Source organism: Vulpes lagopus, chromosome 2, assembly GCF_018345385.1.
Source record: "Vulpes lagopus strain Blue_001 chromosome 2, ASM1834538v1, whole genome shotgun sequence".
Taxonomy (NCBI): Eukaryota; Metazoa; Chordata; class Mammalia; order Carnivora; family Canidae; genus Vulpes; species Vulpes lagopus.
Window position 1 is genome coordinate 7760907 of NC_054825.1, and position 27556 is coordinate 7788462.

Here is a 27556-nt window from a genome sequence, read left to right on the forward strand (position 1 = left end):
GCAGAAGTCATTGGAGACGTGAGCTCGGAGCAGCAGGAGCTATGCTGTCCGTTGTTACAAGGTGATGGGTCTGAATGGGCCTGTGAGCTCCAGGAGAGAAGAAGGAAGGGTCTTCTCTGCCTCCTGGCTGGGGAGAGGTAGCAAGGCGGGAATCCCGCCCTCGGGCCCGACACCCTGTGTTGCACCTGCTGGTCTAGGTTCAGCTCCTCCCTTTCAAGGGAGCACTTGGCCAGTGCATAACTTTTTCAGTAAATAACGGGATTAGCATCTTCGTTTGCAAGCAGAAGCTGGTTTTCTTTCTTTTCCCTGGTAAGACATCCATGGTCATGGTTTTTTATTTTGAAAAGAAAAATAATAGGAGAAAAGCCCACAATATTTTTATTACCTGGTGTGGGAGTCTGAGGTAACTTAAATAACTTCTGGTTTAAAGCTATTGGGGAAGAAAATATCAATGCACAAGTGAAAAATGAGAGAGAGAGAAACAGACAGAGAGAGAGAGACATGAGAAGATGAATGTGCTAGAATAATCTCTCTTCTCTGCAAACCCCAGAACCTCCACAGGGTCAGGGACCTTGTTCGTCTGGTCTACCTACTGTGCCCGGTGCCACACTTAGCACAGCCACACTTAGTAGGACCTGTTAATGGACCAATGAACCAGATACTAGGTTCCCATTGGGCCTGTGAGCCAGCATTCTTGGACAGTGGCCCTAAATAGAAGGAAATGATAAAGATAGAAGAAAATCCTACTGTCTTGTTGGAGACCTCATGGTTAGTACCTCATGTAACTCAGTTAATCTCCCCTTTGGCCCCGAGAGGTAGATGATGTGATATTTGTTTCGCAGACGGGCAGATCAAGCACAGAGGAGGTCAGTCACTTGCCTGGGGTCAACCAGCTGGGAGTGGCTGGGCTGAGATTTGGTTCTAGGACTTGCTCCACAGCTGTGCTGTAGGAGATGTGAGGGTGGGAGAGAAATAACATTTATGGACAGCCAGGTGTTGGGGATGCCTTGGTGTTCCCAGTCCGTGAGCCCTAACCCACGGAAGGGCACAGGCAAGGAAGTAAACGCTGGCTGCTGGGGAATCAGTGGGTAGGACATGTCCGGGCCCTGTGACTCGGAGCTTAGAGTCTAGTGGACAGACTAGACATAAACACTTAGTCAAATGGTCGTTTAATTGCAGTGGTGATGAGTGTGTCGCAGGGGAGACCTTAGGGGTGGGAGTGGTGCACAAGCATGCTGGCTGATGCATCGAGCCTTCTAGCCCGGGGTACAGGGGCTGTCGGGGACTCTCAGGTCATGATGGACAAGGCTGGCAGAGGGTGGGCAGAAGGAAGCTCTGGGCCCAGGGTGGAGGGAGGGAAAGGCCCCAGCAGGCCTCTGGAGGGGTAGTCTGCAGCTGCTGGCTAAGCGACAGGAGGGTCCTGGTCACAAACCCCAGTGTCCTGGTCACAAACCCCAGTGAGGTGCTGGGACCTGTGGTTCTCTCTGTGACGTTCAGAGAGTGTGGAGTCTTTGTTCTTGGAGACTGGGTTCCTGGAGAGAGCCACCACTCTAGGCACGGCCGCCCCGACCCCCAGCATTGCGTCCCTGTGGTCAGGGTGGCCCACACTGCCTAGCACCTCCTGCCTTCTGCCTTCAGGGGACCTGGGCTTCCTCCAGGGACAGGGTTCCTGGGACCTCCATCCTCTTTCTCCATTGGGAGATTGAGAAATTCTCTGGAAGCAGCTTGCAGAGAGGAACCGTCTAAGGCCCACGTGAGGACTCCGTGTCTCCCTCCCTGGGGCTGCGGGTCCTCTTGGCCGTGCAGTGGGAGACCAGGGACCCAGCGGTGAGTTCCCTTTCCTGGCGGTGGGGCAGGGAGCCTTGGGCCTGCTGTTGATGCAGCCTCTGCCCCAGAAAGTCTCCTACGGGAGGAGGCTGAAAGAACACGTGAGCCAGCCCGCCCCGCACACCTCACCCCTGCCGCGTGCCTGGCCGGGCCGCCGAGCTGAGCAGGCCCCGGTGTGGCCTCCTGGCCATGTCCACCCCGGAGGAGCCCTTAGGACCTGGCAGCTGGAGGTCATTAGCCGTCTGACTGCGAGCTGGGTCAGAAAATAAGCCCAAAGAGGTTACGAGCTCTGTTAGTCACTCTGAGATGCACAAGCAGAGGCGGCTTTGGTTTGGCGCCTCTGGAAGGAAACAGGTGTCCATCCGATGGGAGGACGTCCGCCTTCATCGAGGCGACAGGGCTGGGTGGCGCTGGGGCGTCCGCGCCGTGTCAAACTGCCTGCGTGCCCTTTGCCTCTCTCTTGCTTTCTTATGGGGCAGAAACTTAGCGCCACGCGCTCTAACTTTCTTCCTGGATGAACGCAAGCAATTCCACTGATTACTCTGGTGCTGATACGTGCTGAAAGGATTCTATTGTGGATAGGTCCGGGTGACTAATAGAGGTGAGAATGAACTTGATCTGGAACGTTTAGCTTGGCTGTGGGGCCCATGCTCTCTCTCTGTGGGGCGTGCTGCTCTGAGGCTTCTCCTTCCGTGCTGGGAGTTGTGCCAGGTAACGGGAGGAGGTGACGGCTGCCTGCTGTCTCCTGTTGTTTTGCTCACCTAGAAGCGGGGTTTGGGGCTGATCACACATCCGGCCCTACACCTGGCCTCAAGGGTACCTCATCCAGAGGAGGGGAACGCCATCGGTGCGCCGCCCCAGTGCCCTGCCCTGCCTGCCCTTCCCATGTCTCTCCTGGGGCTCCCTTTGGAAATGAGCTTTGCTCGGATGCCCCACTCCAGGGAGATAGAACGCGAAGCTGCAGAAACGTATCCCAGAAAGTGAAGCAGATTTCGTTTCTGCCTGGCCTTGGCCCCTGTGTTTCTGGAGGGGAGTTGGAGCCCCCTGGATGAGTCCCGTGCAGGTGTGGCGGTCTGTGGCGCTCAGAGGAGCTCACCTGTGTGCCAGCAGATACTGTGGTGCAGCAGCTCTCGCTCACCCCCACACTTAGTCCATCTGTGAGGTTCTGGATGCCTCCGCCACCGGGCCTGCGAGCCCACTGCACAGGCCTTGTTTGGTTCACTGCTGTGCCCTTGGCTTGACACCACAGTGTGGTTTTGTGGACTTTGTTGAATGGGTTAATTTGGGTCATGCTAAATGCCCTCAATAGCCAAACTGTGGAAGGAACCAAGATGTCCTTCGACAGATAAATGGATAAAGGAGATGTAGTCAATATATACAATGGAATATTACCCAGCCATCAGAAAGGATGAATATCTACAATTTACGTCAACGTGGATGGAACTGGAGGGTATGATGCTGAGTGAGAAAAGTCAATCGGAGAAAGACAATCATCACATGCTTTCACTCATACGGGGAATATAAGAATATAAGGGGCCATAAGGGAAAGGGGGAAACTGAGTGCGGGAAAAATTAGGGAGGGAGACAAACCATGAACGACTCCTAACTCTGGGAAACAATCAAAGGTTGTGGAAGGGGAGGTGGACGGGGGATGGGTTGACTGGGTGACGGGCATTAAGGAGAGCACCTGATGGGATGAGTATTGGGTGTTATATGTTGGCAAATTGAATTTATTTATTTATTTATTTATTTTTAAAGATTTTTATTTATTTATTCATGATAGAGAGAGAGAGAGAGAGAGAGGCAGAGGGAGAAGCAGGCTCCATGCACCGGGAGCCTGACGTGGGATTCGATCCCAGGTCTCCAGGATCACGCCCTGGGCCAAAGGCAGGCGCCAAACCGCTGCGCCACCCAGGGATCCCGGCAAATTGAATTTAAGTAAAATATATTAAAAAATAAATTTAAAAAATTGGGGACATGCTGTCTGAAGACAGATTATGGCCCTTGGGGGTGAGGGACTGGCCTCCTTGAAGTTAAACCCCAGTGTGTGGGCTTGGGGGCCCTGGTTTGTGAGTGGGTAGGAGACTCAGACCAACATTGCACCTTATTCTAAAACTCTTAAGTGTAGGGGATTCTGTTTCCTTCCAAAAACTGTTCCTTGGACGCCACCAAAACATTACACATTGAAAGAGAAAACTTCCCACCTGTGCAGAGTTCTCTTTGTCCCCTTGACCTTCCTCTGCCGTTTGCTCCTGACAGCACCCTAGGCCACATCAGTGTTCTCTTTTCGCCCCAGGAAACAGGTGGGACCCTGTGTCCAAAGTTGGAAGAGTCCCATGTAAGTGGGGAAGCAGAGTGAGGGAAATCCGTGCCTCTCTGAGGGAAGGGTCGGGGTCTGGTTCAGCAGGGACAGGCTGGCTGGCCTCTGTCTCAGGTGTCCCCCAGTGGGAACTCACGGATGACATGGAGCCTGGCTCATCGGTCCTCTGCTTGGCCGTTTAAAGTTAGTGACTCGAATTTTTACACCTGAAATTATAAACTTTCCGGTAAATACCCCGCCCTCTTCAGCTGTTACCAGGCCATAGGCCCTGCCCACTGCGTGTTTGAGTTTCTCCTTCTGTACTGGTTGACTTTGACAGTGACATCACAGCATGAGGCGTCGGGCACCAGGTGACTTGCCAGGGGACCTTGGGTCCCCCTGGCAGCAGCTTCCTGAGGCCTAGACCCAGTAACTTGTGCCATGTTACATGGTTCACACAGTCTCCGCCCTTTGTCATCCATTCCAGGGACGAGATTGAACCTTACTAGACTCCTGCGTCACCTGGTTGTACGTATGGTCTGTGTGGCATTGATTTGTATGGCTGCCGAGCTGGTGGGATTTGGTTGTGACCCCAGTTCTTCCTGCATTTGGGAGTTTTAAGGGATGTGGGCAGTCACATGAGATTTCGGCTTGTGGGGAGTTTGTGGGGTGAAACTCAGCCTGGGAGCCCTCGAGGGAGAGGCCTCTGGGGCACGATGCTAAGCTGGATGTCTGTGCAGGGACAGGCCGCCTCCCCACCTCTGAGAGGCAGAGTCCCCACCCTGACTGGTCGTGTCCCACTTATGCCTGACTGCAGCTTAGCCCAAAAAGGGGCTTGCTCGAACCTGTTTGGATACTTTCTTCCTAGCTTGGATTATCTCCCTGCTAATGCTTTCTTTGTGGGCTTGAGGCCCAAAATCAAACCTACCATTCTAGGATAAAAATGATCCTGTTTTAATCACTTGTATTTGTTTTTTTTTCTTTTAATCAAAATAGAACACTTTGCAGTTATTCACAAGGTCTTATTTTTATTTTATTTTATTTATTTATTTTTTAAAGATTGTATTTATTTATTTGTGAGACACACACGCACACACAGAGAGAGACAGAGACAGAGAGAGAGACAGAGACACAGGCAGAAGGAGAAGCAGACCTCATGCAGGAAGCCTGATGTGGGACTCAATCCCGGGTCCCCAGGATCAGGCCCTGAGCTGAAAACGGCGCTAAACGGTGGAGCCACCCGGGCTGCCCATTATTTTTAAAAGAACTGTTTCCTTGGTCTTTCTGGCTGTGTGTGTGTGTGTGTGTGTGTGTGTGTGTGTGCGTGCACGTGCGCTTGTGTGTGTTTAAGGCTATCAAAGCATTGATAAGAAATTTTTTTTTTTATAAGAGCACAGCAGTTCTTTTTAAACTGACTTAGAAGACATGAAAATGTATGTGTTTTGATCTTCTTTCTCTGGATTAGAATACGAAGGATCAGTTGTTGCAACAGACAGTAAGCAAAGTAATTCATTTCTGATGCATTTTGGCAAACCAGCCTCCTAGAAGAGGCCAGAATGAAACACGGAGCCGAGGGAGACAGACCAGACCAGAGACCTACCTGACGTATCAGCAAAACACAGACCCAAAGAGCAGGAATAATAACAGGAATGGGAGTAATAGTAATGGTGAGGGTAAGCGTGATTGGGGTGGCTGCTGTCTATTCAAGCACTTAGGGGGTGCCAGGCTCCTTCCCCATCACTGTTCGTGGATTATCCATCCTCCCTGCAGTTTGCTTAGACTAGACGTCCTCATCATTATCCCCAGTTCTCAGATGGGGAACTCAGGTGGGCTTGGGGTCAGGCCTTGGAGCCAGAATAAGAGCCCCAGCTGGTGGGATGACCCCCGTGTTTGTAGCCACCACCCCACTCCTGAGCGGTTGGCATGTGGAACCCCTCCCCCATGGAGACCCCTCTCTCCCCGCACCCCGGCTCTGCCTGTGACCCCACAAGCAGGTGAGACCTGGAGACAGTGACTCCGGAGTGAGCCGGATGCTCATTTTTTGTTTCCATTGTTTCAATAACTCAGGCAAATGTTGGGGGAGCTTTGACACGAAGTATCTGGATCGCTGCTTCTATTTTAGGTGTTTAGACTCAACTTTTCATGCAATTTGAAAATCCAGCTCTACTTGGGGAATTTGGATATTTACCTATCTCTAACTTTGTTTCCTCAAATTCCTGACTCCTTAGGCTTCCAGTTAAGAGCTTAATTGCCCCCAACATAACATCCTCCAACTCCCCTGCTCATCAGACTTGAAAGTCAGTTCAGGTTTTGGGCAGATTGACGTCTCCTTGTGAAATGAGAGCTTGAAACTGGGTGATCTCCCAGGTGTGTGGTTCTGTTCTGGAGGCTTCCATACCCAACGGGATGGCAGGGGTTAGGAGGGCAGGACAGACGCCGGCTCTCTTCTGCCTCTCTCCTCAAGGCCTAACCCTGGTAACGAAGCAGGTGGGTCTGAACGAGATGCCACAGTTTCATTGATGTGAATGGAAATTACTGGCCAGAAAATATCCATGAAAGATAGGTATGTAAGAGCTTCATGCTACCTTTGAACAATGTTCTTATTTTCTTCTTTGAAATCCCCTGAGAGGATTTTAAGGAGGATGGAAGCATGCTGCTCGCAGGAGTCCTGGCGCATTACCGCATCCTCCGGCATGAGTGCAGAATGTGCCGTCTGGAGGCTGCTGTCGCGTCGCCCAGGCTGCGGGCCTGCATGCCCGGCGATGCTCTGAGGCCAGCCGGTTACTCTGGGATTTGCAGACAGCTCCTCTGCTCCATCTGCAAAGCCCGTTTGTGGCGGGGGGGCTGGTCAGACCCCAGGAAGGGTGGGGGCTGATGGGACCAGAGCAGGAGCCCGAAGCCGAGGTGTGTACCGACGCAGGTTCTGTGGCCAGAAGGCCCCGCAGGGTCCCCAGGGAGGTGGCCAGCCGTCCAGGCAGGGGTGCCGCCCTGACCAAGCCGAAACGGCTCCATCTCTTTTCCAGATTGTGTTCAGTGAATGCTTTTGGCCACTTCTAGCATCTTGGGGATTTGTTCCCAATCGTTCACTTCTGCTTCAGGTTTTACGACTGCAGAAAGGGTGTGAAAACCTCAGAAACACTGAGTCGGCCACGGACAGTCCAGCCGGGTCATAACTGTCATCAGAAAGTGAAAGTCATCCCGGTGGAGGAACATTTAGAAAAAAGATGAGCCCCCATCGCCGTGTGACAGCGTCAAGGCGTTTCTTCCGGCCGGCGTGGGAGGGGAGCGTGGGGAGGGCCTGGGAACAGACGCAGAAGCCGGGCCAGACGTGTCCTGGCGGCAGTGGTGCAAGAGTGCCCGGGGTTCGAGCCCCGGTTTGTGTGAACTGGGGGGGGCCGGGAAGCGACTGGGCCACGCTGGCCACCCTGCCCGCCCCAGCCCCGAGCCCTGCGGCGGACTCCCCCCACACGTGGACCCCAGGAAATCCCTCGAATTAATTAAATCGAGGCACGCATTGGATTATAGGGGGAATTGGTGTTTTCTCCCTCCTGAAGTAGAGAAGTGGGGACAGGAGCAGGTGGGCCGCAGAAGGAGAAGAGAGAGAGAGCAAGGAGGGCAGGGAGAGGCAATTTGGGTTTTTGGTGCACTCTCCGAACTTGGCGTCTTTGAAATGTTTCCAGAGCCTTTACAGGAAGGAAAGGAAAACGATCCGAAGGGCGGAGGGGTTTTCATTTCCCTTTTGTTTGGGACTCAGTCCTGGGGTTTGTGGCATCGAGTGCCGAGAAGTGGGGGCGTCCCAGTGGGTTCGGAAACATGCTTGAGACGGGGCAGGGGGTGTCATCAGAGCTGAAGATGGGTAAACACAGAACGGAAGAAGCAAACCTCTGGCCGCAGATAAGAATCCTATAATTTATGAAGACATAGCATTTTGTGTCTTCTTAAGTACAAAAGCTAATTTAGAAGAGGGGTGACATTGGCGGGAATGAGGTGCTGTCACAGGCCCCTGCACACCTGGGGCGGTGGGGGGGCCCTCGCAGGGGTCGGGACCCCGGGGCCAGCACATGGCCCCATGCTGGAAGCTGGTGCAGGCCCTGGAGACACCAGGAAGTGGGTTTTCGGTGACGGAAGGATTAATCCTAGAGACGCAGGATTTCAGGATGGCAGGATTTTAAGTTCTCTTTAAATACCACCCCCCCCCCGCATTTATTGGGAATTCTCTGTTTGCAACGTGCTGTATTTTTATATGTGTTGTTGCCTGCCTCCTGCCTGCCCTTCTGATTTTCTCCCTTTACGAAGAGGTGGTAAGTGTGAATAGAAGAGATACTCTTGCTGCCGTGGAGCTCACAGGACAGTGGTCAGGGCGGGGGCCAGTCCAGGAAACACACACAGAGATGGGAAGGGTTGGACAGATGAGTGTGGGGTCCGACTTGGTCTGGGGCTTGGGGTTGGGGGGCCTTGGCTGACATCAGAAGGGTGACAGGAGTTCATGGGCCAAGCAGGCCGGTGGTGTTGGAGAAGATGGCAGATGGCCAGGGAATGGGGGGGGCAGTGGGATGGTTGGTAGTGAGGCAGAGGGGGCATCCAGGGCCTCTGTTTCTCCTTTAACCTTCCTGGAGTACGGCGGGAGAGTAGATGTCCTCAGCCCGGCGGCTCAGAGATGAGGTGGCCCACCCAAAGTCAGACGGTGGGTGCAGTGCTTCGGGATCTGCTGGGGACTCTGGGCTGCAGGTGCCCCCAAGCTTCCGTGTTCCTGCTCCGCTCACCACACACTCCTGTCTAAGTCCAGTGCTCGGTTTTTGCTCCCACAGCCTCTGCCGGGCCTTTGGAGGGATGAGGGAGGCAGCACGTATGCACTCGGGTTATGTCGAGAGAAATTCTTACTGCCTGTGAGCCGACTTTGGGTCTCAACAACTGTACACTCTAGCCAAATATTTATTTTGCAGAAACAGAGACCAGAGCAGTTCTTGATAGAAAGTCAGCCGCAAGGACTTTTTTAAAAATCCAAAAAAAAAAATTTTTTTTTAAGAGTTGAGACCTTTTTTTTTTTTGAGCTCTGTGCACATAAGTCCCGACCTTCATAATGATGCCTGAAGGCTTTCCAGATCTTTATGAAAAAGATTCCACTCTTCTGTGGTTAATTTGAAGAGGTTGCTTTGTTTACGCAGAACGGAGGATCTTGCAGCTCAGCTGTCTGATTTCATGTGCTCTGTAGCTGCTCCTAGTCCTCCACTCTGCTATCCCTACCTGCGCTGAGAAAGAGGCTTTGTCTCCTGGGCTTGCACCCCCCACCCCCCCCCTTCATCCTCGAGACGGGCAGAGATGTGGCTTGAGAGAAACGGAGGTATTCTTGGAGAACGTAACCTTTCCTATAAAACTTACCAAATGTTCACCTCTCCGGCTTCAAGTATGGAAACTCAGGCTTTTTGGGAAGTATGGGCCACTAAACACTTCGAGTGTCTCCACTTAATGGAGAAGGGAACTCCTTTGCCGTCGCCTGGGCATATCCACGGTCAGTGTCTGGGATCGTCTCGTCTATAAATAACACTTGCTTGACCTGTTTCTTTTACAGAGTTGTGACTGTGGATGCCAGAGTTGAGTGAGGTTATCAGACACTGAGCCTGTTTTCTAAAATGTGTAAAGGAGGCTTCGAAACCACCACCGTGTAACTTCATTCCTCTGGTGGGTCTCTCCTTCCATCCACGAAGCAGCGCTTGGCTCTGGGTGTCCTGGTGGCATTGGCGTCTTCGTCCCCACGTCCTCACCACCGAGGGCTTCCTCCACTGGCCTATTTCCGTTTCTCCAGACCTGGCCCATTTGAAGCCTCTGCGGCTTTCCTCCTTCCTGCCTCGCAGCCAGACTTGGCTGGGTCTTCATACAGCGGGTGGGCAGCCCTCCTGCAGAGCTGAGACCCTCGCAGCAGTGGTGGGAGGGGGAGAAGGAGGAGACGTGAGGATGGAGGTCCACTTGCCGGTTCTCAGTGCTCGGCGCCAGCGGCCAGCATCCAAGCATCTCGAGTGGATCATCCCACTTGATGCCTGTGGCTCTGCGGCAGGTGTAGCCTGGTCTCCATTTTGCAGATGAGCAGATGGGCACACAGTGACCAGATGGGCATGTGTGTGCGTTCACATACTTCTCACTTTGGTTTTCTGTCTTTTTTCTCTGCCACCACATTCCTCCTTCCACGAGAGCAACATGCCTGTTCTGTGCCCGTGTACCCATCTGATGCTTGATCCCGGATCGTCAGCGTCAGAGCCTCATTTGGCATCAGTGAACAGCACAAGGTGTCCTCCAGGGGCCTCTTGTGCTCAGGGCCCCTTGGTGCCCTTTTGGGCAGTGGGTGCATGTGGTTATCAATGAGCACGCCCTCCAGGGTTTCCGTAGCAGTGGCAGGGAAGGCAGGGCGCACTCCCAGGCACAGCATTCCTAGTGAAACGGGAATGGGATTTTTTTTAAATGATAGTTGAATGTTACAGTACGTCCGGTGGGAAGATGCTATCAATGCAAAAGCAACTTGAGAACTAAGGGGATGAAGTGAGGCTTCCATGTCATGTTTGTACTTTGCACAAAGCCCTTTAGTGCCGCCAAACCCTGTCTTGAGGGGTGCTGTGGCCTCGGTGCCACCCCCTCAGCCCCAGCCACCTGAGCCGGGGACTGGGACAAGAGTGCACTCATTTCTCACAGAAGGGGAAACTGAGGCTCAGAGATGAGCGCTCCTGTCCCGGGGGCCTTGACCCTGTCCACTGCCCACTTATGCTGTTTTATTCAATATCTATTACTGCTACTTCACCTTTACTGTCTTTGTGGTGATGAAAGGGATACTTGCCCTGTGTAAGTGGACTCGGAAGTCAGATGGAGAAGTGTAAGTGGAGAGCATATCCCTCCAGCTGCCACCTCCACGGCTGGCGTGTGCGCCCGTGGGCCCCCCCTCCCCTGCCCTACATGGGCAGTTTGGGCTTCAGCTTGTGTTTAAATCCAGCTCTGCGTCTTACGAGCTGTGTGATTTAGGACAAGAGGCTCCACTGCTCAGAGTGTCTGTTTTCTTACCTGCAGAAGGGGGCAATTGCAGAATGAGACAGTACCTTTAGCTTGACCTCATCTTCGAGGTGGACGGGAGGCAGCCCGGTGCCTGGCACAGAACAGGTGCTGGGTTCCTGTGGGTTCTCCACCCGCTGCCCTACAGCAAATTCACCTCCAGCACCCACTGGGGCAAGCTGCAATTCTGATGGGCACATTTTGTGTCATTTAGTGACAGATCTGAGCTTAACTTCACTTAAGAACAATGTTGGTAATGTTTGAAATGTTTGAATATTTGAACATGGAAGCTTCAAATTGTCTTGTAGCTTCCTGCAGCCCTTGGCGCACTTCCCGCGCCCCTGGAGCACTGGCATACCTACCCACATACCTGGGGGCTGGAGCACCTCCCCATGCCACTGGGGGGCCGGCATGGCCCCCGATATTCCTGGAGGCTGGTGCATCTCCCCATACCCCTAGGGGGGTTGGCATAGCCCCTGATGTTCCTGGGGGCTGGTGCACCTGCCCATACCCCTAGGGGGGTTGGCATAGCCCCTGATGTTCCTGGCAGCTGGTGCACCTGCCCACACCCTTGGGGGGCTGGCATAGCCCCCAATATTCCTGGGGGCTGGTGCATCTCCCCATGCCCCAGGGGGGGTTGGCATAGCCCCCGATATTCCTGGGGGCTGGTGCACCTGCCCATGCCCCTGGGGGGCCAACATAGCCTCCGATATTCTTGGGGGCTGGTGCACCTGCCCACTCCCCTGGGGGGCGTTGGCATAGGTCCCGATATTCCTGGGGGCTGGTGCACCTGCCCACGCCCCTGGGGTCTCTACACCCAAGCTGGGTTGGTGCTGGAGTGGTCCTTGCCTCTTGCCACACCTAGTAAAGGCCAGGCCTGTGGGCAGACAGTGAATGTCCTTTGCCTGCAGACAGCAACCTGGAGAAATCTCACTTCACCTTGTTCTAAAACTCTCCTGCGAACGTTGAGATTCAGTCATATTGTTCACTCTTGCCATCAAAAAGAAATAAATTCTGAAGAAGTGTTTTCAGGAGGTTCTTCTTATTCAAGGGTTAACCAGATTCTTATTTTGCTTATCTTTGGAAATAAAACAATGTTTAAAACTATTCAGATCAGCAAAGCCATCTGGTGGGGAGTACGCAGCTGCTCCCCATTCAATTGTGCTGCCCTTAATTTATTCATTGAAGGGTGCCGCTGTACATCTGCAAGATCATTATTCGCACTTGGTTCTGAGCATGTGAGCTATGTGTCTATGCAAGACCTCTCTTCTTCTCCCGAACTGAAGGACATCTGGGTTGGGCTTCCTCTGCTCTTCCACGGCCTTCCACTCTTCCTGAATTCCTGTCCAAGCAGGTGGGAGGGTTCTGGGGACTCTGCGTGGGGAGAGCCACCCTGCTCCTTATGGCCCTGAGATGTCATCTCTGTGCCTTATCCTGGGAGCTGCTGCTGCTTTGTATTCATTTTCCTGTTTGTGTTAGGGGAACATCGTTGAAAGGCAACTAGAATCTGCCTCTTTTCTTCGCAGTTTCACTGCACAAGAGCTATAATAACCCCATCGACCCACATCGTGTCCCTTTTTCCTGGCAGTTAAGGTTTGTCGTGGCAGGTGTTGGAAACCCTGAAAGCGTGCAAAAAGAATCGTAACAGAATATATCACGTACCTGGGTTCCTGAGATCACTGGATTGTTGTGATGTGTCTGCTTCAGGAAGAAGATGTTGAGGGGTCTGAATGGCGCTGGGGTTTGCATCCAGTCATGCAGCTGGTTAAGGGGCATGGCAGGTGCTCCGCCCAGGCCTACTGATTCCCAGGATCCCCAGCTCTCTCTCATAGAGAGACTCTATGACTCTCTGAGTCATAAGGAGGAGGATGGGTAGGACATCAAATTCTCTGAGCCACAATTTTCCCATCTGAAGTGGAAATGCTAATTGTGCTGTCCTCTTTAGATTGTCATGATGCGTAAACAAGATAATCCCCAAAGTCCCAGCCTGGTGTCTGGGCATAAGGAAGCCCTAATAAATTTTAGCTTTTGTCACTTTTATCGTTGTCATAAGTGGCCAAAGCCCCGTTCTGGATTATCTGCTGGAAGTTTACCTCTTTACTCAGTAATTAAAAAAAAAAAAAGATGTAGTGAGTACCACCTGGTGCCAGGCACAGTAGATATTGAAGCTTGTGTGGGAGATCTAGTGCCTGCACTGATTTGAATTCAGGGCTGAGTGTCACCAACCCTGCCATTGTAGAGCTTACAGGGAGAGTCACGGAACTGCAGCAGCACCTCTTGCTGCCCCGGGAGCCTCAACTTCTGAGTGGGTTTCTCCCCGAGCCGCTGTCTTCCATGGTGGTGTGCTACGGGACAGAGCTCACGGCTTTGCAGCCAAACAGGCCTGCAGTTGCATTTTGGTTCTCTGGGTATGTGTTCACCCCAGCTGTGCCTCAGTCTCCCACATGTAACACGGGGGTCCCAGTGCTGACCCCAGAAAGTTGCCATCCAGAGGGGAACTCACATTGGGGCACCTGGGTGGCTCAGCTGGTTGAGGTCTGACTTGTGATTTTGGTTCAGGTCATGATCTCAGGGTTTTGAGATCGAGTTCCATATTGGGTTCTGCTCTCAGCACAGAATCTGCCTGAAATTTTCTCCTGCTTCTGCTCCTCCCCACATCCCCCTTCAGAAAAACAAGAAAAAGGGACCTCACATGGTACTCTTGTCCTCTGGGGTCCCTGAAAACCACATTTTGAGGTATACATCCCAGTCTGCACAAAGGGTGATATTGAATTTTGAATGCCTTAAAACAGACTGAACGTTGCTTCCTTGAAATGCTTTCCCTTTATGTGACGGCTGTTGCTTCTTGCCAAGAGCCATTAGGTGGGCAGGCTTCGCAGCAGATTGTGAAAGCTCGTCTCTGGTAGGTTCTACCTTAATAGAAAACCACCATCAGTAGATCTGGAAGCTTGAGTGGAAAATCTAGTACCTCAATCTAGGATGGATTTGCATTACCCCTGGGAGTAATAAAATGAGCGATAAGAAAGAGTTTTCCCCCCAATTGGTTTCAGAAAAAGACCTTTAGTGTCTTGTGCACATAGATGTCATCGTGTGCCAGCTGTGGCAGGAGCATCCTGAAGCCTCCTGTCCACCCTTCCCTCCTGCTGGGGACACCTCATCGTGCTGCACCTGGCGCAGAGACGGTGTCTGGCTCTGTTCCCTGCATGTATTGGGCAGTTGCACAGGTTGCTGGGGCACATTAACCCTCTTGGAGAGCCACCAGCTCAGAGGGGGCTCGGAGTGTCCCCGCCACCCCCGCCACCTTCAACCACCAGAGATCCCTGGTGGGATCAGGGTCCCTGTTGTGAGGACGCCTCTCAGCTCTGCGAGCCGGTGCTGGCTCTTCCGGGGTCTGCAGAGTCAGGGCCTGGTGCGCTTTGGGGGCTATGTGTAAGTCTGTGTAATTCTGACGGTGGACATTTTTCTGGAGCCTCTGGAGACTTTGTTCTGGAGTTAAGATGGAATATTCCAGAAGGCCTGGGCTTTCATATTTGTAGCTTCAGCAAATGCAGTGGGTGCTTGATAAACATGTGCTTTAAAGGTGTTGTGAGCTAAGGAGAAGACACTTTTGTGTCTTTGGGGCTAATTGTGCAGCTTTTTTTTTTTTTTTTGCCTAGCGTGAAGGAGGTATGCACCAGCCTTTCAGCGCTTGCTGCAAGACCGCTGGCTTCTTAGCAGCCTTAGAAGACATAGCAAGTGAAGACAGTGGGTTGGTATCAGGGAAACATTCACTTCAAATCAGACTCCTGTGAGCGTTCAGGCTGAAGGAGGTAGTGCCAGCTCCAGGTTTTACCTACAAGGAAACAGGCCCAGAGGTGCCGTGACTTGCCCTGGGTGACCAGCCAGGTTCCCACTGGGAAATATCAGCTCAGGGGCCATGTGCAATAGTTTGCTGCCTCGTTGGGAAGGTGCTGCTTTTGAGGCTACAAAGTTTAAAAGCACAGTCTGAGAAGCCACCACCTCAGTCGTATAGGTTCCAGGGTTTTCTCTTTGATGCATAAGAAGGTGCAGGGGGCTTCTTCTGCCTCCCCCACATGGGGTCCTATCCATTCCTCCCTGCTCTCTTAGCTCCAGCCTTCTGTTAACGGACCAGTCCCCATCTCTGTCCCCTGCCCCACACTTGGCACCAGGCCAGCCTCTGTCAACTTTGTCACTGTCCTGGTGCCCGTCACACTTTGCAGCTGGGGCAGATGCACCTGCATGATGAGTCTGTATTGAGACAGTTTAAGACTCAGTGCCCTGGGCTGACAAAGTGATTGGAGGAGGTACCTGCCTTTCGCCCCACGTCTGCCTCCCACATATCCAGGACCCCCTATCCTGTATCTCTGTGCAAATCTGTTCTTTAGAAGAGAATTTCCGAAGGGAGGCAAGGGGCTAGAAGGAACTTCCAGACTGTTCTGAGAGCCAGGCCAGGGTGATGGGGGGTGGGTGGGTGAGGATGGGCTCCTCAGGTTGGGTTGAGGAGGTGTGGGCCTGGGCAGGTGGATAGGGATCAGGGTGTTGGATCTCTGTAATGAGATGCTAACCCTTGGGGGTGTACAGGACCCCCAACTCAGGCCCCCCAACTCAGGCCCATATTGGGCCTCAGTTTCCTCGTCTGTGAAATGTGGGCCTAGTAGAATGGGTACCCGCAGGTTTGATTCCCTGGAGCCTGTCCCGTTGTTGACCTGCACCCTGACTCCTCACCATCATTTTTGAGGTGTTCCAGGTTTGTCATAGCATGAAGGACTTTATGGTAGAAGTCCCCAGGAATCTTCCATGAGTTCCTTTCTGCTCTTAAACCTCCCATTTGCAAAGAGGCGGCTTGCTTAGCCCAGACCTTTAGACCTCTGCGGATGGGCTCATATCTGGAGCACTGACGCTCCATGTTAAGCACTGAAGCAGATTATGGATGGATGATTATTCTGAAGGTGCTGGGCTTTTCCCAAGTTGCACCCACTGCTGTCTCAGGCTTTCCAGGGCTCCCCACCCTGGTTATCGGGGCACTGAGTGATCACAGTCAGCAATGCTCACTGGCATCTTATTTCTGCTGTAAAACTTGGCTCTTCTTTCTTCTGTGTGCCTGCCTCTCACCACCACCTGTCTCTTCTCATTCATTACTTCAAATCAGCTGCAGACAGGAAAATTGGACACCTGTGCCTAGAAGTATGTATACCTTGAAAGCAAGTAGGCCTGGAGTGAGGGCCTGAGGGCTTCTATAAGAATGCAAAGGACACCTGTCATATATTGAGGCTCGCTAGGTGCCAGATGCCGGAGGAAGCATTTTATGTATGTTATCTTATTTCTTCCTCACATCCATTCTAGGCAACACAGATGGTTTTATTCCCATTTTACAGATGAGAAATAAAATCACAGAATGGTCAGGTTAGTTAGTTGTCTGAGATCATAAAGCTGGGAGAGAGTGCACTTGGATCGAAATGCAGGTCTGCCTGACTCCAAAGCCTGTAATGCTTGGTTTGGATTGCTCAGAAGACATTTTTTGCTACATCCCAACTTTGTGCAGAGTTGCAGTTGCAGAGCATCGGGCCTCTTACACAAGATACAAAGGAGGAGCTGCATCATGTGGAGGTCTGATCACAGAGGAAATACCTGTTTCTTATGGATGTATTTTATAGGACGAAAGAATAGTTTGGAATATATTTTCTATACCCTAAGGCATGGGAAGTAGTCCTTGTTATTAACAGCTGTGTTGATGATGAACTTACTATACAGTCAAATATGCTTTAAAAATAATTTTTTACGAACTGCCTGTGTTTCAGATGACACACGCTTTGGGCCCATCAGGAAGACCCTGCAGGTTGCAGTGTGAAAACCCCTGTTTTAGAGAAAGCACGGATGAGGTGTCTCCGTTATCAGGAAAGGTAAAATCTGTCAAGGACGTCCTAAGGACTAGGCTATAGGACGGGCTTGCTCAAGGAAGCACAGAACGCATAGTGGCTCCAGAGCGAGGCAGGGAGGAAGGGGTCTTTAACAGGAAGTGGGGAGAATGGGGTCAGTTGTCCAGATAACAAAGCATAACAGCTGCGGTTGTCATAAACATGCATTTTGCCAGAAAGTAACCTAGTGCGTGACATTTGGGCAGTTATGTCTTGTTCGAGAGCAGCTGCCATCTGGGTTTCTAGCACTGTTTTGGCATATCTGCTTGTGGCATTAGCCAATGGGTTCTATTAGGCAAAAGCATTGATTCAGTTGATTTACTGGGTCTTTGGATGAATTGCTTTGGCCTGAATCGCTCATGATTCACTTTACTCCTGTAAACCCATTTTTTGGAACTTGTAAAATTATACCAGTTTAACTTAGTAACATCTAGTGTTTATAACTTGCAGAAGAGTGTATCCATAAGCTTTTATCACATACCCAACCACCCCAAGCACTGCCAGGCCACCATGTTCTTCCCATGGTGACGGCAAAGGTGCAGAGGGTAGGTGAGTATGTGGACGGGTCTGAAGGCCTAGGCTTGGGACTGGCACGTGGTCACTTCTCCCTCATTCTGTTGGCCAAAGCAAGTCTCTCACTCAAGCCAAAGGGAGAAGCTGCAAAGTTATTCATGTGACCAAAAGTAGAATATGGGGCAAGGTAATAAACTGGAACCAATAGTGAGATCTCTACCGAAAATAGTAATTAACTGCTTGCTTACCAAACACCTCTTGTGGGCCGGGACTATATCCATATTTAAAAGAGCTAACATTTGTTTGGCACTTCCTATGGGCGGCTCTTTGAAGGACTTTATGTGAATTGACCACTTCGTGCTCACAGCATGGGTCCTGTGAGCATTCCCCATTTACATCCAGGGAAAACAGGAGAGGACTATAATGACTTGGCCAATGTCAAAGCCAGGTTCTGGCTTTGGCACCCAAGCTCCAATGCTATATGTGATTTATTACCATCAAGGATTTCTTTTGAGAACACAGAGGCCCAGATCACTTGAGTGACTTGCCTGAAGTCACCAGATGGACATCGCATTGGTATCCTGGCCCGCAGGACCGCTGACTGGCTTCCTTCTACTGTGCTGTGGCCAGTGAGGGATAATGGGGGGTCTTGGCTTTGTTCTGTTGACTGACTGCATTGTGATCAAAAGCGTAAAACTCCAGGTACGAGGTTGAAGCTGATAATCTGTTGTTTGTACGGGACTCTCCAGGCTTGCTGCTTCTCAGTCTCAGAGACAATCTTATGATGTCTTTGAGCTAAATATGAAAAATGTTCCTTCTTGTAGTTGTTGATGAATATTCCTTGAAGAAATGTATTTCCATATACATAGCCCAAAGAGAAATGTCAGCAGTGAGACATGCTAATCAGAAGAAAGCCTTGTGTTTTAGTAAAGGTTACTTAAGACCCATCAAATTTTTTTCCCTTAAAACATGCAAGTAAAATAATGTAATTAGCTATTTTTTCCCTCTCTCCTCCCAGAGGGCAGATGTAAATGGTCTACCTAAATGAAGCTATTTATTTAAATCCGTCCAGATTTCTTTTGAAGTTTTGTACATCTTTCTTTTGCTCTATCAGCTCATAGCTACAATAATTTAATAAGTTTCTCCTAGGGTGAAATTGGATGCCCTTTATCGATCTTACACTGAGGGGGCATTCAATTACTTACTCTAAAGTGGTATTTCTGGGTCTCTCAATTACAATTTTGTTATAAATGGCTTGCTAATGATGCTTGGGGTGCATAGGTTAATAGGGGGCATCCTAGCCAGGGCTGGGTAATTGAACGCTTTCTATTTTGGGACCAGTCATCTGATCTCGCAGGGGGGTACGGGTTCCCACACTCACTGTCTGCCTCCATAGGGCGCAGCACTGAGCCCAGGCTGGGAAGCGATCTCACTGAAATGTATACCTGAGTACTTTGGTTTAGTAGCTGCATGGGAGCGCCAAGGGTCCTCGCTTATCTGAGGACTGGCACCAAAATGTGGACATTCCAGACAGGTAAAGTGCAAGGGACATGCGTCACTTTATATTTTAAGGAAGAACCACCTAAGTGTTAGGTTTCTGCATGACTGTTCTCAGGGTGATTTGTGGCGGATGGAAAAGGCCAATTCACGAGTATAACGGCAGTCCCTTTTCCTTCAATACAGTCACAGTAATTCGATTTTTCTTCACTGGGTTATGTTAGTTAATAGTAATACGTATTGTAAAGATCCTTTCGAGAGAACACGTGGCAAGCATCCTTTTTTGCACTTGAACAAATCTCAGCCCTGACTCTTGCCTCCCGGGCCCTACAGGATCTGGCTCCTGCTTCCTCTCTCATCTGGTTCCTACCCCTCACCTGCCCCAAAGCCCAGGGTTCTACCTTCCTGGTGGTCCCCCATGGCTTTGATCCCCAGCTTCTCCCCTTCATGGGGTCTTTGTTTCTCCCGATCCCCACATGGATGGCTTCCTTCTTGTCATTCAGGTGGCCCCTCCCAACTAGTCTTCCCTGGACATCCTGCTGCTGGACCCCTTTTCTTCTGGACTGCAAGTCTCACCTGGGGGTGGAGTTCAGTGCACAGAACAGCCCCTGATGCAAAGAGTTATCTGGCCCTAGTGCTGCCTTGGAGAATGCCTGTTGTCATGGTTTCATTGTATTCTTTGTATTTTCTTCGTACCCTTTATCGTTGTCTGGGATGATCTTACACCTTTGTCATGTTTATTGTCTGTTGCCCTGTAGCCCCTCACTCCTGGTGGGATGTAAGCTCCAGGTGGGGAAAAGCCTCCCTGTCCTGGTCACTTCTGTACCACTCCCGTCCAGTCAGACAAGGTTTGGGCTGGGAGCCTCAAAGCTCCAGGCTCTGCACTTACAGGGCCCCAGCCACGAGTGGTATATAGTCATAGGACTTTTTTTTTTCATTGACATCAAGGGGTATCTTATATACTAAAAACCAGTCGTATGTTTTGGTAAAACTTGTAAATGTAAGATAGTTTTATGTTTTTTCTCAAAGAGGGTCCCCCTGATGTTTCCTCATGCCAGCAAACTCCAACTCTCCAGACACCAGCTGGGTGTCCAACAATTCAGTTCAGTTCATAGTAACTACCTGGAGCTCGCACAGACCCCATAAGTTAAGGGCTCGGGCCCCCAAGACTGCCCCCACTTTAGACGCCAGTTGCAAGTACTGGGTCCCTAGGCTATGCAACTTCTAACAATTTGGCTACAAATTCTCTCCTTAGGTCTGATAATTCAGCTAGAACAAGGCAGAAAATTCAGGAAAATGCCTTCTTTACTATTACCAGTTTGTTGTAAAGGATACTTACTGCTCAGGAATAGCCAGAAGGAAGACGTGCGTGGGGCAAGATATGGGGGGATGGGCGTGGAGCTTCCATGCCTTCCTCTCTGGGCGAGCCACCTCCCAGCACCTCCACATGTTCACCAACTAGAAAGCTCTCGGAATCCTGTCATTTTGGGGTTTTTGTGGCGGTTCCATGACATAGGCGTGATGAATAAATCATTGGCCCTTGGTGATGAACTCACTTGCCTCCCTGGAGGTTGGGTATGTGGGGCTGTAAGTCCCAACCTCTGTCTAACCAAGGTTTGTGCTTTCTGGCCACCAGCCCCAAGCTGAAGCTCTCAGGGGTGCTGCCCAGAGTCACAGCATAAATTCCACTGTGGTCGAATGGGGGCTTGTTATGAATAACAAAAAAGATGTTCCTCTCACCCTTTCACTTAGGAGATTCCAAGGGTTTTAGGAGCTATTTGCCAGCAACTGGGGACAGAGACCACATGTTTATTTTTTATTCTGTTACTCCCCATCTTCTATTGGTTTAGGGCCCTCAGGTCCACTGCATCTGCAGCACTGGCTGGTCTGCACTTGCTCTTCAGAAAAGATCTGCTGAGCACAAGAACAAACGAATGTGTCATCACCCCAGTTCTCTGCTCCCCAATTTATGTTTAAGAAGCAAGACTGGAAGAGGCCTAGCTGGAGTGTGCAGCCACCCCAAGGGTACAAATGCTTGGGCTCGCCAAATCCCGGAGCCTCCCGTTAAGACTGTCAGCTTCCCCAACTACCCAGATCTGTTCACTTCCTTGGCTTGTAAGACAAACCTTTGTTTTTGTTTAGGAATATTTTGCCCATTCTGTTGGGTCCAGATTTTTTTTTTTTTTGTACATTGTTGTCTTGGGGCTTCAAAGACTGTTTTGAAAAAAAATCTAATTAGACTTTCTGCAGCCAGAGACACAGAAGGGTGCGAACACGTTCCCCACTGAGATCCTGGTTGGAGCCTCCTTTTAGCCCTGCTTGGCCTTGTCTTCAAAATGTAAAAAAATGTTTTCTTGGCTTAGTGATAGGATTTCCAAGTAGGGGATCTTGCCCTTTTGTTTCTTTGGTTTGGAAGAATTGTTTGTACCAAGTGATGGGTCAAGGGTGGTGGAGCGAGTGGGAGGCAGAGATTCGAGCCTTGAGGCTCCTGTCACGTCCCTCCAACCTCTCTCAGAAATGAGGGGCAGAGCCCCGGATGTTGGCCTGGCTCCAGAGCAGTTTGCTCCCTGCACACCCCCGCTCCTCTGCCCTTCCTGGAACTGCCCTGACCCCAATCTCAGCCTTTACTAACGAGCATTTCTCAAGCTTGTTCCTTGCGACATTCGTGAGAATTCCATGGCCAATTATGTTTTGGAAGGTTTGCGTATTATATTCCTCCCCTGCGGAGCCACAGGCCTCGCTGGCATATTAAAGGTTCCCCAAAAAGTCCTGTTGTAAAGAAGTCTGTTTGATTTTTGGCCTTCTTACCTTTTCACCAAGTAATTTAGGCACAGAACACATATCAACAACGTGCAGAACACTGAGTGGAAGACATTTTAGGAAGCACTGCTTGGCTATTTCTTAGTCAACGTATTTTGATAAAGCATGGGTTTTCTGTCCAAGGGAAGGGAAGGGAAGGTTCCTGCTGGTGAGTCCTCATTGTTCAGCCTTCTAGCTAATACGAGGAGGCCTTAATGCAGGCTTAGTTAATCCCACTTTCTCTGGGGACAAGCAGGACTGTTTGAGGGCTGTGCATGTGGGCCGAGCTGGAGGGGTGAGTCTACTGCTCTTGGGTAACCCTCAAGCTGAGTAGGAAAATTAACATGATAGGATCTCCCCTCTTTGATTCCACTTTGAATGTTCTTGGCATTCAATGACAATTAAAAATCATAATAGTAATGGTCATTGATGATGCTATTATTAAAATTGCCTACCTTTTAGGGGCTGCTAATAACTACGTGTAGGCATTATGCAAACTCTCCACATGTCCTAACTAATTTAGTACTTCCTATATGCTTATAAGGGAGGTACTCTTACCCTAATTTTACTAGGGAGGGAGGCAAAGCTCAGAGAGGTTATATGGCCCACTCGAAGTCACACAGCTAATTAGTGGTGGTTTACCATTATTGGAAACGAAGTCTTTTTTTGCTTTTTTTACAACACCTACAAAGAAGTGTTATGTGGGCAACAATACATTTTATAACCACAGAATTCTGTTAATGGATTTTTAAGAATCATGTTTTCCCCAGGATGATGAAAGTGAAAAATGATTTCAGGGTCTGAGTGTTATGTTAGTCAGGGGAATACTGCACGTTGGGTTTAATTGCTTAATAACTTAAAGTCAAATGGTTTTTTATATGATACACTCTGCTGAAGGAGAGAATCATTGCAGTGTTTCTAAATTTTCATTAACTTTTGCCTCCTAAACTGATAATAAAGGTTAGTTCTCGGTAAGAGACTATTGGTGCTATTGGGAGAGGAAAAAAACATTTTCTCTGCATGCTCCTACCCTACCAGGCTGCTTTTTTGGATATTTTGTTGATTTAAAAGCACAGGTACTTCAGTTAATCTCTCAACTTTTATAGTCACTGACTGGGCATACATCTGAGAAGGACTGTGACGTTCTGAGATTTGGGGATTCAGTATTTAGCTGTGGCATGGCTGGGACGTTAAAGGATATATGGGCGGTACAAAATCTGAGGTGTTTGATATGAGGTTGGCAGTGCTGGTGCTGCAGCCACATTTGGTGGCAGAGATTGAGCCCCAGAGCCAACCACCAAGGACCTCAAACCTCTCCTTTTATCCTATGTGATTTTCTATGACTTGCTTGTGACTGAGCAGATTAACGAAAACTACCGGGAGTAGAAAAGAGAACTTGTCTCCTTGGAAGGTGATCCCAGGGATATTGCTATCATCATGTAATGTAATAAAACCTCTTTGTTGTTTAGGTAATCCGACATCTTAAAGATTTTGCTCCCCCTGAAGAGGAAACATTTTAAAGAACACGGGATGTAGAAGAAGAAATCTTCACAGGCCTCTCCAAGGATGGCATGCCGACCCATCCCTCACTGAGACCATGATCTCTTCTAATCTCTTGGATGTTTCCATGTTCTCCAGCGAGAATTCTTCTACTTTGTTTTGTGCCATGGGAAAAACCTGAAACAGGCAGCGTTGCTCCCAAACTTGGGGATTTTTCTAAGATTGTAGTGGCTCTTACAGAACATGACAATTGGAGATCACTTCTTTTTGTTGTCTTTCAAACTTGAACCAAAGAAGGCCCTTCCTCGTTCTCTAGTGCGTTGGTGCCTACTCATTTTTACATTATATTTGTTTCCGTTGCTGGTGCCTTAAAACCATCTTGTATAATCAAAAGACCTCCTTTAACGTTTTCCAGCACACCTTGCATATATCTGGGCTCCTCAGGGGCTCGCCCATGGCTCTGTGCGCCAGCAGTCCAAGGGCATTACCATGAGGCACTGCATTAATTGCTGCATACAGTTGTTGCCCAACAACGAGCGCAAACAGCAGGTGGGCTGCGGAGGAGGCCCTCTTCACAGTCACCCGGAGTGCCCCGCGTGCAAAGGCGAGAACAAAATTGTGCTTCGTGTGGACGGTAAGCAGATGAACTTGCTTGCTGTTCTCGAGGTGAGGGCTGAGGGGAACGAGAGCTGGGGCAGGTTTCTGCGCTTCAAGAAGGGGAAGCGATGCAGCCTCGTTTTTGGATTGATGATAATGACCTTGGTGATGGCGTCTTACATCCTTTCTGGGGCCCACCAAGAGCTTCTCATCTCCTCGCCTTTCCATTACGGAGCCTTCCCCAGCAATCCCAGCTTGATGGACGGTGAAAACCCGAGTGACGGGAAAGAGCACCATCACCAACCCTCTGTAAATAATATTTCATATGTCAAAGACTACCCAAGCATTAAATTAATTATCAACAGCATCACAGCCAGGATAGAGTTCACCACTAGGCAGCTCCCAGACATAGAAGATCTCAAGAAGCAGGAATTGCACGTGAGTAGCCTTGTGCTAATCTCCATTTGCTGATTTTTTTTTTTTAAACAGATGCTTCCTTTTCCATCACCATCTTTGGGAACACAGTAAAGAAACGTGACCCAAAAATGTCTCAGGTGTAACAAGGGGGACTTGACAGCCTCATGGATCAGAGGGCACTGTGCCAGGGCTCTCTGTTGACGATGTTCGCCCCCAGGAGGGAAGTCCAGGGTACCAGGGGCACAGGGCCACCCCTTCTCGTAATGCCATCGCAGGACTTGAAAGGTGGCTGGGGTGGTTGCCGTTGTTTTTGTAGATCACTGTCGTCCTGTTCCTATTGTGTCCTCATTAGTATTTTTTCCTCGAATGGGGTCATTTAAATACACACCTAGTAAAAAAAAAAAAAAAAAAAAAAAGATTCCAACTGTGAAATTTAATTAAGATTGTCGGGCCCAGCACCGCAGAATGGATTTTGAGCCCGCTTTTATCTTCATTCTCTCCCAAGTTTTCGTTTAATTTTGGGCCAAGGGAAAACGTGGCCACTTACCCAGGTCTGCTTTATTTTCGGGTTTAGCTATTGTCCAAGGAGACTTCTCGCGAGAACACACGTAGCGAGCATCGGGCGTGACCGCATCGTGCTTAGAACGTGTTTTTCGCTAATTCGCCGCCTCCGGGTGTCTCTCTCCCCCTCTCTCTCTCCCGCTGCAGATGTTTTCAGTAATCCCCAATAAATTTCTTCCAAATAGCAAGAGCCCGTGTTGGTACGAGGAGTTCACGGGCAGGAACACCACGGACCCGTACCTGACCAACTCCTACGTGCTCTACTCCAAGCGCTTCCGCTCCACCTTCGACGCCCTGCGCAAGGCCTTCTGGGGCCACCTGTCCCACGCCAGCGGGAAGCACTTCCGCCTGCGCTGCCTGCCGCGCTTCTACATCATCGGGCAGCCCAAGTGCGGCACCACCGACCTCTACGACCGCCTCCGGCTGCACCCGGAAGTCAAGTTCTCCGCCATCAAGGAGCCCCACTGGTGGACCCGGAAGCGCTTTGGTGAGCGCATGCGCACGAGCCCCCCCCCGCGAGGGGCGGAGCTTGCCGCAAGGGGTGGGGCCTGCGTGCGCATGCGCCTCTTCCGTGTCCCCGCCTCCTGCCTCTTGCGCAACTTGGCCCACGAGGGTCCCGTCTGTCCCGCCCCGGGGGGCCCGGGGGTCGGTGGGGCGGGCGCCAGGTGCGGTGCTGAGCGCCGCCAGGGAGGCAGCGCAGCAGGAGGGGAGGACCCGTCACCTGAGACGCAGAGAGCGCACAGTTCGCTAGTCCAGGGCCCGCTCCACAAACATCCGCGGGGCTGGACTCCGCTCCCACGCGCCCCAAGGACATTTATTGAGTGCCAGCTGTATGCAGGGCAAGGGGAAGGTGCAGAATGGCAGCCGTTCTTAAGAGCTTTGGGACACCTGCCGTCGGTGAGTGCCAGGTGCCAGGTGGGTGTTTCTCTGGGGGCACCCATCCCCAGCTCTGCAGCGCCACTGTCCCTGGAGCCCCCCCACCCTCCACCCCCCACCCCTCCCTGGGGGGACACTGTAGGAGGGAAGGCTGCCTCTCTGGGTGAGGTTTGAGCTGCTGCCTGGCTCCTCCAGGGCGGCGAACACTCCTCCAGCTGCCTCGGGGCTCATTTCCCTGAGCTGCTCTGAAGGAAAACCACACGGATGGGATCCTGGGGGGCCTCGCCTCCAGCACCCCTTCCCCGCAGGGGAGACTGTGGACACGGCCCCCGCCCAGCCTGAGCCACTCTGCAGCCCGCGGGTCACTGTTTCCTCTTCTTAACCTTTTCCCTTCTGCCAGGAGACGTTTGGTCACTTTGACAAATGTCAGAGGCGGGGAGGGATTCCAGGGCGTGTTTCGATGTCCAGGACCAGGTTGCTTAGAAGGGAATCTTAACGTGTTTTTCCTTTGTAGGGCCCAAGTGGAGCCCAAGTCCTGTTTGTTTCCTGACAAATTGGCTTAATCCTTTTGATGTTCTTCCTGGAGCTAGCGGACAGAAGTGTAAATGTGTCTTTTGTGGTTTGGCGGAGGCAGCTGTGGGAGCCCCGGCTTCAGGGTTTCCCGTGGGCAGGCGCTCTCCCTGTGGCGCTCACCATTAGCCCTAATGAGAACCAGCCTCCTGCTGGCAGGGATGAGGGAAGCGCAGGGGCGTGCTTCAGGGTCCCGGGACTCAGAGTCTCCTGGAACCTCTTGCTCCTGTGCTCATGGACGTTTTCTCTCCCCTTTCCATTGACCTTGGCAGCTGTGGTTTCAGGCAGTGTGTTGTTAATGTTGTTGCACGTGAAAATCACCCATTTAAAAAAATATATTTATTTATTCATGGGAGACACACGGTTGGGGGGGGGGGGGAGGCGGGCAGAGACACAGGCAGAGGGAGAAGCAGGTTCCATGCAGGGAGAATCCCAGGACTTGGACTCCAGGATCACGCCCTGAGCCAAAGGCACACACCAAACCACTGAGCCACCCAGGGATCCCCAAAATTCACCCATTTTTAAGGCAAGGGGGTAAGTTTAGGCTGCATTGGCCAGTGCCAGAATAACTAGTGACTTCAACTGTTTGTCCCTGGGTTCTGGGACAATTCCCCTTGTTTGGACAGACAAGTTGCCTGATCAAAGAGACTAGAGATAGAAGCTAGATAAAAACCACCTTCTCTGGGGCGCCTGGGTGGTCTAGTGGGTTAAGCATCTGCCTTCCGCTCAGGTCATGATCCCAGGGTCCTGGGATTAAGCCCCATGTTGGGCTCCCTGCTCAGCATGGAGCCTGCTTCTGTCTCTGTCCCTGTCCTACTGGTTCTTTCTCTCTCTCTCTCTCTCTCTCTCTCTCAAAATCTTCAAAAAAGCTCACAAAACCCAACTCCCTTTTCTGTTTAATAAAGTGTGTGCATTCTGAATGCTGTTGCTGCTCAGCCACTTTGGGGCCCCACCTGGTACGTATCTCAGCCAGCCCCAAAGGCTGGCCCTCTAAGCAGATGCATTTAGAGTTCTTGAATAGGTGTGCCATGCTTGAGGCTGCCGCTTGCAGCCGAATGGTGGTTTTCCACCCCTTGAGGTGAGCATCGGTGAAACATTCTCCCTGGGAGCCGCCTCCTTCAGTTTACTTGGATGGAGCCTAGGCTGCTGCAGC

At 50.9% G+C, this 27556-nt stretch overlaps 1 protein-coding gene across 9 annotated transcripts in view; it reads left to right on the forward strand.

Annotated features, from left to right (window-relative positions):
* CHST15 (carbohydrate sulfotransferase 15) overlaps positions 1-27556 on the forward strand; it is a 73970-nt gene that overhangs the window by 17497 nt on the left and 28917 nt on the right. For 4 of the 9 annotated variants that reach the window (XM_041743896.1, XM_041743895.1, XM_041743899.1 and 1 more), the window contains 3 exons: positions 16957-17058; positions 23352-24417; positions 25105-25444. In XM_041743896.1, the coding sequence (XP_041599830.1) occupies positions 23872-24417; positions 25105-25444 (886 nt within the window). In that variant the 5' untranslated portion in view covers positions 16957-17058; positions 23352-23871. Of the gene's footprint in view, positions 1-9695; positions 9806-14884; positions 14907-16956; positions 17059-18945; positions 19121-23351; positions 24418-25104; positions 25445-27556 lie in introns of those variants that run through there. The other 5 variants (XM_041743903.1, XM_041743901.1, XM_041743897.1 and 2 more) reach the window with 4 other exon arrangements.